Below are 12,476 nucleotides of genomic sequence, written 5' to 3' on the forward strand. Positions count from 1 at the left end.
TTTTAAAGAGTAAGTAAATAATTTTTCCAATCTTTGGGATACAATCTAAGTTTTTCCAATAAATTGACATTGGTTGGTGCTGTTCTGTTAAGCCACTCTTTAAGTTTATCCCGCCTTACACCTTCCAAATTTGAAATGAAGCTTACACCAAGCCTATTGGAATGAAGACTAATTCAAAGACTTATCTTTTATATAAGAATTATTTTATTATTTTGGATAAATGACAGATAAAGATAAAAGACCCACTAAAGGAATAATTTTTTTAAATCAGTATAATTTTATCACGTTCTATAAGGAAATATTTAAGCAGATGCCATTTAAAGAAGAAATAATAAAGATGAACGAAGTAAGACTTGGTTATGACTGGCAAATTAAAACTAATATTTTTGTCTTAAGTAATGATTTTTCACTACAATTTTTAATGTTGGGTTATTTTTCTAAAAAATGTTGATCGTTGGCCCAAATGACAGTCAAGGTTACATATTTCAAGTTTTGGGGGCTTTCACCTTTCATTTAGGGACATGGCAGATATTGTAGCAAGGTGCTGTCCTTTATTTCTGACATTGCACACATCGGCACCCCCTTCCACTCACGTACATGTGCAAATATTCATGAATCAGCAAGGAAAGTGTAACTAGTAGCCTATAATCATTGGAAAGTCGCTGGATTTTGATGAACTTAGGTGCCAGGGATGAAATAAAAGTTTTTTATATAGAAAAACTTTCATGTACATGTGACTTAATTTGTAAGGTAAAATTTGTCTCATACTCTTACATTTTAATAGCCTAATATTTTTCAATGTATTGTCCTAAAAGTTGCATTTGTTTATTGTAGCTTGCAAACATCAAGTTTGATGAACCAACAATTAGTGAGGAGGCATACAAGTTTGTTCCATTGTTGATCAGAGGTTTTAACAATATTGACATGGAAGATTATAAATCCAGGAGAAGCAATGAAAAGAAGGGAGCCGTGTTAATTTTCTTGCCTGGTCTTCATCAAATTGAAACTTTGTATGAAATTCTCAGCAAAGAAGATCAAATGCAAAGGAAAATCGACCCAGAGTAAGTATGGTTTGTTTGGTAATTCATCTGTCCAAAGAAGATTTCAAAACATAACAGTAATAAGTAAATTAATTTTTCAGTGAAATATAGTATTATTATATGACAAAATATATTTTGGTACTTTGGTACTATCCGGAGGCCACTTGTTTTAGAGGGATTATTTTCCCTCGACCAAAAATAACTAATATAATTGGAAAGAACATACTTTAATTAACTTACTGTCCAAATTTGACATGATTACAATTAGCGGCTTTTAAGTTCTGCTTCCTAGAAGGCAGCATTGTCGGTGAGGATTGAATTGAATGCGTCGCTGCCACAGATATTGTCTCCGCCAAGTAGGTATACAGCGCGCTGCGGCAGTTATGTTAGGTTGGGTTATCATAAATATGTTTGTAGGACTTTCCTCGTTTCATTATGAATCTAACGATACCAGATGAGTAACGATACCTGAGATACAGGCGGTGACAGGTGATGCGCACGCTCCGGTCAACGACCTGATCTTGGTCTACTTGGAAGGGACTTGGAGGGCGAAGTAATGACTCATCATCATCATAACGGTATCATTCGATTCATAACGAAAAGAGGCCTACAAACATATTTGTCTAGAGGTGTGCGGATAGTGAAATTTCATTTCGGATCGGATTCGGATCGGATAGTTGAGGCTCGGTTCGGATCGGATATTGGGAGGTTCGGATTCGGATATTTTCGGATTCTGATAGTTCGGCGCAGTTAATAATAAGCTGCATATGTATTTTTAACCTTCAAAACAATGTAAAGCTGATCTTGTTTCCTGGTTCTCACAAGCCAAGGAGTTCGATCTCAAGTTTATTTTCACATTGTATTTCCTTACGTTTTTGGAACGGATTATTGGGCTTAAGTGGCATTTTGTGGGTTTGCCAAGTGTAGAATCACTAATGCACTAAATTGGCTCTAGCTCACGATTTGATGTTGGGCAATTAGACTTTATAACTGTGTAAAAGGTGTGTATCCCTGAATTTATAAATTGCATTCTACACATATTCACTGCCAAACATAATTCAGTAGAATCTTGATGAACCGTGAATTACACTAGCCTAGACATAACTTCATTACCCCAAGTAAAATACCAAGATAATCTTTATAATTGTATTTGAATCGTATAATCTTAGTTTGTTAAAAATGGATTGTATGTTCAACAATAATTCCAGTCCATTATTGTTAAGCAGTATGGTCCCAAATTATTGTTTTTGATTTTGAAACATCACAGTTCATTTGACAAAATTATAATTGAAGCAGCCCAATGTCAAGTCACCCGCGCTTGTGCAATAGTTTGTTTACAAGCTTTCTCCAGACCACGGGGGAGGGGAGGGGAGGGTCTGATAAGCCGTCTATTGTTCACCCCCAAGAAGGTCCGACCCTCATTAGTGCCGCTCGGCTGCACTCAGTGGGGAACCCAATACCACAAATCAATCTTTTAAAGCCGCGTTTACACCGTAATAATTGTTTTATTAATATTCACCTTGAAATTTAAATAAAGTTGATGTAAAATTTGACAAAAATCGGCCATTTGGACCGATTATTAATACAGTACCAAATACCAATAAAGTAGTACATTCATTGGTAATTAAATAATAGGTAAAAATTTACCGATTTTCGTCAAGTTTTACCCCCTGCTGTGCGCTATGTCATAAAAGCTGATAACGACGTTGAATGCGTGATAAGGGAAACCCAAGAAATAGAAGAACAAAGAGAAAGAATAATGACGTTGTTATCTTTATTCCCTTTTTACAATTTCCGTTATTTTTTGTTATCTTTATGTAAGATTTTATGATTTTGTTTTATAGGTTTATAAAATAATTCTTTTTAACTACGGGAATATCAATTTATAATTTATCAACGTGCTTCTCTTCTGAAACAGCAATACCGGATGCATATTAAAGGTCAATGACCTAAAATATCACGATTGTGCAATATTGTATTTTGATGTTGAAATTAAAATCACGACAAAAGTTTGTATATATCCATGGTCCCTATCGTTTAATCATTTAATATGTACACAATAAATGCTAAATAATCGTGGTTAGTTCTAACTTTATTTTTTATTATTCAAAGTTTCTACACAGTAAGACAATCCAAAGTCAAACCGGGCAATGAATACCCAAAAAACAACGTATCTTGTCCTGTCATTGGAATACCACTCTCCGGCCAGTCCTTTCGGTTTAGGGAAGTAGTGCAAGTCTATATATAGCTTCAAGGTCTTACCCACCCCTTCCCCCTCCGGTCCTACTTGACTCACTACCCGCGCTCCTTTCGAGGTCATTGCCCAACCCCTCCCACCTATTGTGTTGCCTTTCTATTGTTTCTATTCTGACTTTTTTCCGGGAAACATTTAATCTATTGTTTACGTAACATCGCAGTAGTAGGCTAGATTTTTCTACTTTGAAACAGTACTGTAAAAAACTATTACGCAGCGCCCCTAGTATCAGGAGCAAGACAAGCACGAGTTGACTTTCATTTGACCATGGTAGTTCTTTTCTGCTTTGTGTCTGTTCGTTCCAGACGAATCTAATCGTAAAGCGAAACAGCCGATAACGACTAAACTAGTTATCAGTATTGCATCATACGGCTTCTTTGCCGTTTGCTGTTAGGTCGTTGGAAACGTATTGCTGCAATTTTGTCCTGGGAAACTAATGGTGGTTATGGAGGTTTTCTGTCCAAAACGTCAAAATATATTGTCTATCCGAAAAAGTCGGATATATAACGGATAGTGTCGGATATCGAATTTGGGCTCGGTTCGGATACGGATATCCGAACTAGAGGTGTGCGGATATCCGAAAAATCGGGTCGGATTCGGTTCGGTTCGGATATCCGTATCCGAACCGAGCCCAAATTCGATATCCGACACTATCCGTTATATATCCGACTTTTTCGGATAGACAATATATTTTGACGTTTTTGACAGAAAACTTAATCTCCATAACCACCATTAGTTTCCCAGGACAAAATTACAGCAATACGTTTCCAACGACCTAACAGCAAACGGCAAGAAGCCGTATGATGCAATACCGATAACTAGTTTAGTCGTTATCGGCTGTTTTGCTTTACGATTAGAGTCGTCTGGAACGAACAGACATAAAGCAGAAAAGAACTACCATAGTCAAATGAAAGTTTCAAAGTAGAAAAATCTAGCCTACTACTGTGATGTTACGTAAACAATAGATTAAATGTTTCCCGAAAAAAAGTCAGAATAGAAACAATAGAAAGGCAACACAATAGAAGGGTGGGAGGGGTTGGGCAATGACCTCGAAAGGAGTGCGGGTAGTGAGTCAAGAAGGACCGGAGGGGGAAGGGGTGGGTAAGACCTTGAAGCTATATATAATACACGAAACAAAAATAATGCTGCTTTAGAAACACATCATTTAAATACAACCTCAAGTAGCCACATAATTTTATCTATAAAAATATACAATGTTTTTCAAAAGCTAATTGCAAATAGGCCATTAAAAGAATTTAAAAATAAGCTTTACTTATGGTTGTTGGGACACCCCTTTTATAAACTGGAAGATTTTTTCAGTTGTGAAGATGTCCAGTTATATGTGGTATTCCAATCACAGAACAAGATACGTTGTTTTTTGGGTATTCATTGCCCGGTTTGACTTTGGATTGTCATACTGTGTAGAAACTTTGAATAATAAAAATTAAAGTCAGAACTAACCACGATTATTTAGCATTTATTGTGTACATATTAAATGATTAAACGATAGGGACCATGGATATATACAAACTTTTGTCGTGATTTTAATTTCAACATCAAAATACAATATTGCACAATCGTGATATTTTAGGTCATTGACCTTTATTATGCATCCGGTATTGCTGTTTCAGAAGAGAAGCATGTTGATAAATTATAAATTGATATTCCCGTAGTTAAAAAGAATTATTTTATAAACCCATAAAACAAAATCATAAAATCTTACATAAAGATAACAAAAAATAAGGAAATTGTAAAAAGGGTATAAAGATAACAACGTCGTTATTCTTTCTCTTTGTTCTTCTATTTCTTGGGTTTCCCTTATCACGCATTCAACAAGTTGCCATGGTTACTAATCACCCATGTCGTTATCAGCTTTTGTGACATAGCGCACAGCAGGGGGTAAAACTTGACGAAAATCGGTAAATGTTTACCTATTATTTAATTACCAATGAATGTACTACTTTATTGGTATTTGGTCCTGTATTAATAATCGGTCCAAATGGCCGATTTTTGTTAAATTTTACTTCAAATTTATTTAAATTTGAAGGTGAATATTAATAAAACAATTATTACCAAATATTTGTATTTATTAAAAAGATTGATTTGTGGTATTGGGTTCCCCACTGAGTGCAGCCGAGCGGCACTAATGAGGGTCGGACCTTCTTGGGGGTGAACAATAGACGGCTTATCTGCTTATCAGACCCTCCCCTCCCCCGTGGTCTGGAGAAAGCTTGTAAACAAACTATTGCACAAGCGCGGGTGACTTGACATTGGGCTGCTGCAATTATAATTTTGTCAAATGAACTGTGATGTTTCAAAATCAAAAACAATAATTTGGGACCATACTGCTTAACAATAATGGACTGCAATTATTGTTGAACATACAATCCATTTTTAACAAACTAAGATTATACGATTCAAATACAATTACAGTATAAAGATTATCTTGGTATTTTACTTGGGGTAATGAAGTTATGTAGGCTAGTGTAATTTTCGGTTCATCAAGGTTCTACTGAATTATGTTTGGCAGTGAATATGTGTAGAATTCAATTTATAAATTCAGGGTTACACAGTTATAAAGTCTAATTGCCCAACATCAAATCGTGAGCTAGAGCCAATTTAGTGCATTAGTGATGTTTTCTACACTTGGCAAACCCACAAAATGCCACTTAAGCCCAATAATCCTTTCCAAAAACGTAAGGAAATACAATGTGAAAATAAACTTGAGATCGAACTCCTTGGCTTGTGAGAACCAGGAAACAAGATAAAACATAACCTCAAGTAAACAAGCCCAAACGTTTGACATCAGTCCTGCTGAGCTAAGGTGTTTGTGAAGATTTCGGCTGCTAGTGTACTTAATTCAAGCAACCAACTTTTGAAAATAAATGTTGTGAATTGTGATTTTCAAGAGAGAGAAAACTGTGGACTTGGCTAATTTGAAATTCTATAGTTCAAATCGTCATTTAAGTTTATTTACACAGCTTTACATTGTTTTGTAGGTTAAAAATACATATGCAGCTTATTATTAACCGCGCCGAACTATCCGAATCCGAAAATATCCGAATCCGAACCTCCCAATATCCGATCCGATCCGAACCGAGCCTCAACTATCCGATCCGAAATGAAATTTCACTATCCGCACACCTCTAATCCGAACCGAACCGAATCCGACCCGATTTTTCGGATATCCGCACACCTCTAGTGATAACCCAACCTAACACAACCGCCGTAGCGCTGTACAGTAGTCGCAGCTAGTCTTGGTGCGTGGCCGCGCTAGGTCGGGGGGTGTAGAAGGGAGTGTTTATTGCTCATTTCCAAAAACATCTGGCCCACACGGCTCTCTGGGGTTCTTCAGCGCTGTCTTCATGGCTTTGGCGTGGGGGACGGTTAGTACTCAAGGGCCCGCGCGCCCAGACTAACTGTGACTACTGTATTAAGGGTGGCCTCTGGATAATACCAAAGTACCTATATTTTTCTTTTTATATCCTTTTCTTGAAACTGCATTTCCTAGTTTGTTTTTTTTTTACTCATTTAAAAATTCTTAGTGGATGCGAGATCAGTCTCATTCTATAGTTGGTCATGAAAAGTCTATAGTTGGTGTGCATGTAGTTCACTAAGTCACGTTGGTAGTACTTGGTAGGTTAATTGAAGAGTTGGGTCAGGCCGTCAAAATACCCCCGCCGCAGCAAACCTACAGACTAAGCGAATTTTCATTTGCCTGATTCGATTTACACTCAAATGCCTCCTTAAAAATATCATATTTATTAATTATTTAAATAGAATTAGTTTAATAAGTTCTTAGGTTTGCTGCAACAGGGAGGGTGAAAAAGTGTTTTTTGTTGCAAAATGTTAATAGTTTAGTAAGAAATTAATGTATTTTCCAAATTCAATAAAAATAAGTTCATAAACAAGCAAACTACAAAAGTTGACTTATTCTCCATAAGAATAACATGGGAATTTTAAATTTACAATTTTTTTGAATTTTCTCAGTAATCATTAGGCGCACAATAACGCTTCAATATACTAAATTATTTGTATTTTTAAGCTCTACAAAATGGTTTGGAAAGAAATTGTGAAATTTTGTGGTTTTAGGGTCAAAAATGGGGAAAACCTATTTTTACCCCATAAAACCCCCCATAAACCCCCGTTTCCATAGTCCGATCATGCTGGTTCGCGAACTCGTTAAAATAAATGTAGGTTTACAGGTTTGTACCAAATTTCATCAAAATCGGATGATTTTTGCTCGAGTTATCACGCTAACGGACACATATATATATAAATATATATATTATATATATACTGGGTGACAAAAAAGTCTGGAAACGGCTTGATATCTTTTTAACTAAATTCGTTAGAAAATTCAGAACTTTCACATCAACTTATATGTATGAAAACTACTTTTTGCAAGCATTACCATTTTTGTACCTTCACCAGGGCACGGCCCATGAGGAGTAGGTACATAATCTTTAATGTAAGCGTAGGTTGATATGGTAATTTTAAAGGTCTGGTCAAGTGGAGTTCATTGCCGGAAACCGCGTCAAAAAAGGTTCATCCACTACAAAGTGGCGGCATTTCAAAGTTCTTGCGGAATATACCTGCACAGGCCTTAGTAATGGTAAATACTCATAGTCAAAATTAGCCGGGAAATCTGATACCCGGTTAAATTTGTTTTGAAGATTGAATAAATTTAGTCTATGAGCTAGTTGACTTTAAAATACAGTTTCAGCTCTCAAGATAATGTTTAATACGAGTATTTACCAATATTAAGGCCTGTAAAGGTATATTCCACAAGAACTTTGAAATGCCCCCATTTTGTAACGAATGAACCTTTTGAGATGCGGTTTCCGGCAATGAACTCCACTTGACCAGACCTTTAAAATGATGTGCATATCAACCTATGCTTACATTAAAGATTATGTACCTACTCCTCATGGGTCGTCCCCTGCTGGAGGTAAAAACATGAAAATGCTTGGAAAAAGTAGTTTTTATACATGTAAGTTGATGTGAAAAGTTTGAATTTTCTAACAGATTTAGTTAACAAGATATTAAGCCGTTTCCAGACTTTTTTGTCACCCTGTATATATATATTATATATATATATATATTATATATATATATAAGAATTTGAACGGCTGGTGTTTTTGGCCTCTAGGGACCTCAAAACAAAAAAGTAAATCGGTCCCGGGTCGAGGTCTTACCATGAGTACTACGGTAATAGCTTATTCCCTATATGGGAAATTCGCTAAAAGAAATTTAAAGTGTGTTGTAAAAAAGGTTTTAAAGGATTCTTCTTACACAATAGTATACTACGTTACTAGTCCTGAAAATAATTGTTTACCGGACGAGTGTGGTCGTGCGAGGCAAAGTCGAGTACGGGATTGCCATACGAGTCTGATTAACACATTTTGGACGAGTTACGTACGATAGTTTACGCCATACTATTAAATATGTACAACTCCTTGCATATTACCACCAACTAAAGGACTAAAAATCACTAGTCATTACCTTTAAGAGAGGTTATGTTTTTGTTTATAACCACTCATTGTCACCCAAATACAGTATAATCAGCTGATTGGTGTCCGGTAAAACTCATTACAGTACAGTAGTACGCAATGAAACTCCATTTGAATAAGCTGGCGGCAAACAGCTGTTTTCTGGACTAAATCCTTGCGTGGGAAGTTCGTCAAAATAATGTAGTGTGGCGTAAACATCATTGTCTCTTGTTTACCATACAGGCACCATAACACAGTTCTAAATATTAAAAAAATATGCTATCAATATGGACTTTGAAAAAATTTTGTAAAATTAAGCCACGCATCTTTTTTTTTCATTAAATGAGTAAAATTACGTGAGTAAGATGAGAAATGAGAATACGTGGGAAGCCGCCGCCATCGCCGCTGGTTGCCAACAACAGACTACATTGTGCTGAACTGCAACTCACTTCCATTCCACTCTCACGGTAGTCGGCACTCGACAGTGTTTTTTCTTTGACTACTGTCCAATAGGCAATCTTTTTATCATAGACTAACCAACACTTGGGAGTATGTTTTATACAGGGTGATTGAAAAGTCTGGGTATATTTTGAAAAATAATAAACGTAGACCTACAAAACTTGGAATCAAGTAACAAGGCATATAAATCTATCTTAACACATATCCAGTGATCCGCTACCTCCTCAGGGACCCAGTACAAAATGGCAGCTGTTCAAAGATTCAAATAAATACCAATTTCTTTGAATACAAACAATTTTTATTAAATCTTTAAACAACCGTAATTTTTTAACGGATGGTCCTTTTTAAATGCGGTTTGCGGCATTCTTCTTTGCTTAAAAAGCTCTTTAAAATGATATGCATATCAACCTATGCTTACCTTAAAAACTAGGGTGTTCGAAAAGTTTGGGTACGGCTTTTATAAATTTTACAAACCGTAGCAGAAAACATTAAACTTTGCACAGTGTCATATGGTGATGTAAACTTTTTCCTTGCTATTGCCATGACATGCCAACCATGGGGGGACGGCCCACAGAGGAAGTCATAGAAATCTTAAATGTAAGCACGGGTCGAGTGATACCTTACTTCTAAGAGCTCAGTTAGTAGAGTTGAATGCCGCAAACTGCATCTCAAAATACATGTATCCAAACAGAAATGGCGGGTTGTTTTAGGTACACATTGTGAATTGAAGTACATTATGCGCTGCCATTTCTGACTGGTATAAAAAAGTAAAAAAAATTTAATTCTAAAACGAAGTGATAAGTTAACTAATCTCACCAACAAAAACAATGGTAGAATTTAAGTGTTGAAATTATCCACTTAAATAATTTTAAGTGTTTAAACTAATTTATTTAAGAGGAACTTGGATGTTTACTGTTAACTAGTTTGAAAAATTTCCATTCATGAATGTTGTCACTGTCTAATGCTAGACAAAATGACCTGGGTTTTCCCTCCTTTATTTCAAGTTGTTATCAACAACAGACAAAGTCCAACAGCCCTTATGTTACGGAAAATCCCATTATCAGTTCTCAGTTCTTTTATATTGTATGTGAGTGTGAGTACAGTGTTATTTGTTTCTAGTTTAACATTGTTTAATTTCAAGTTAGTACCGAAAGAGGAATGGAAATATCAGAAATTGACAGAATTAATATTCTCATTATGAGTGGATATGGTGATCTCAAGCGCTCTTATCAAGCCGTGGCAGATTTATTTAATGAACGATTTCCGAATCGACCACCTATTTAAAAAAATGGTGTTGTCACCACCATCCACCGTTTCGAAGAACATGGAACTGTAAAAGATCTTCCTCGCAGTGGCAGACCTAAAACAGCGACTAACGAAGATGTGGCTACCGACGTGCTTGTAACAGTCATGGAAGAGCCACATTCGACTCTTAGGAATCTTGGTACTGAGTATAACATTAGTTCATATTCTGTATGGAAAATTTTAAATTCTAATAAATACCACCCTTACAAGATACATCTTGTACAAGAACTATCCGAGGACGATTTTGATAGACGTATGGAATACTGCGATACAATGATGCAAAGGTTAGATACAGACCAGAATTTTGTTAAAAACATTATTTTTTCAGATGAAGCAAGCTTTTTGTTAAATGGAAATGTCAACCGACATAACTGGTTGTACTGGTCACTGGTCAGATACAAACCCTCACTGGAAGAGAGAAGCCTACACCCAACATCCACAAAAAGTGAATGTTTGGTCAGGCCTAATAGGATCCAATGTAATAGGTCCTTTTTTTATCAATGGAAATCTAAATGGTGATACATACCGCAATTTGTTAATTGACAGAATCATTTCAGCTATCCAATATTTAGGATTACAATTTAATTCTATTTGGTTCCAACAAGATGGAGCGCCCCCTCATTATGCGGTAAATGTACGTAATCTTTTGGATGAAACATTTAGAGAACAATGGATAGGTCGGAGAGGAAGAATAGAATGGCCTGCTAGATCACCAGACCTGTCGCCTTTAGATTATTTCTTTTGGGGATATTTAAAAGATAAAGTTTACCAAACCAAGCCTAATAACATAAATGACTTAAAACAAAGAATATTACATGAAGCGGCGGAAATACCTCCTGAAATGCTCCGCAATGTTATGGATGGCTACTACAACCGGCTAGCTCACTGTCAAACTGCAATGGGAGAACAATTTGAACATTTATTGTAAATAAAAAGGTTAGTTGCTAATCATTAGCGAGTAATTACTTTGTTCTAAGATAGTAATTTTAAAATTAGTGAATAAAATAACATTGCAAGTGCGTAACTAGTAAATTATTATTATTGATAAAGACAACAAATTCATTTTTTATTGTGTTATAACATTTAATAAAATAATTTTCTAGTTACAAAAGTCAGTAAAAACATTAGCTGGTAGAGTAAAACGCCGCCTACCACATCTAAATACGACGATCCAGTAAGAAATGGCAGAAATTAAGCCGTACACAGACTTTTCGAACACCCTAGTTGTTAAGGTAAGCATAGGTTGATATGTATATCATTTTAAAGAGATTTTTAATAAAAAGGACCATCCGTTAAAAAATTACGGTTGTTTAAAGATTTAATAAAAATGGTTTGTATTCAAAGAAATTGGTATTTATTTGAATCTTTGAACAGCTGCCATTTTGTACTGGGTCAACCTTTTTGAGTGCGGTTTGCTGCGTTGTATTCTACAAAGATAGACCTTTAATTTGATGTGCATATCAACCTATGCTTACATTTAAGATTTTCTCCTGACTCCTGGTGGGCTGTCCCCCTGAGGAGGTAGCGGATCACTGGATATGTGTTAAGATAGATGTATATGCCTTGTTACTTGATTCCAAGTTTTGTAGGTCTACGTTTATTATTTTTCAAAATATTAAGCCGTACCCAGTGCGGTTTGCTGCGTTGTATTCTACAAAGATAGACCTTTAATTTGATGTGCATATCAACCTATGCTTACATTTAAGATTTTCTCCTGACTCCTGGTGGGCCGTCCCCCTGAGGAGGTAGCGGATCACTGGATATGTGTTAAGATAGATGTATATGCCTTGTTACTTGATTCCAAGTTTTGTAGGTCTACGTTTATTATTTTTCAAAATATTAAGCCGTACCCAGACTTTTCAATCACCCTGTATATAGTTTTCATATATAAAAAAACTTCACTGTACATTGCTATTATGAAAGTTA

General features: G+C 35.8%; 1 protein-coding gene across 1 annotated transcript in view; it reads left to right on the forward strand.

The window, feature by feature from the left end:
- Positions 1 to 12,476, forward strand: part of LOC128987429 (probable ATP-dependent RNA helicase spindle-E) — a 274,025-nt gene that overhangs the window by 41,925 nt on the left and 219,624 nt on the right. Inside the window, exon 7 of the mRNA XM_054408268.1 lies at positions 835 to 1,061. Within this exon, the coding sequence (XP_054264243.1) occupies positions 835 to 1,061 (227 nt within the window). The remainder of the gene's footprint in view (positions 1 to 834; positions 1,062 to 12,476) is intronic.

Source organism: Macrosteles quadrilineatus, unplaced genomic scaffold (genome assembly GCF_028750875.1).
Source record: "Macrosteles quadrilineatus isolate MER2022 unplaced genomic scaffold, UCM_ALF_1.0 Scaffold_2__2_contigs__length_208266976, whole genome shotgun sequence".
In the NCBI taxonomy this organism is placed as follows: domain Eukaryota; kingdom Metazoa; phylum Arthropoda; class Insecta; order Hemiptera; family Cicadellidae; genus Macrosteles; species Macrosteles quadrilineatus.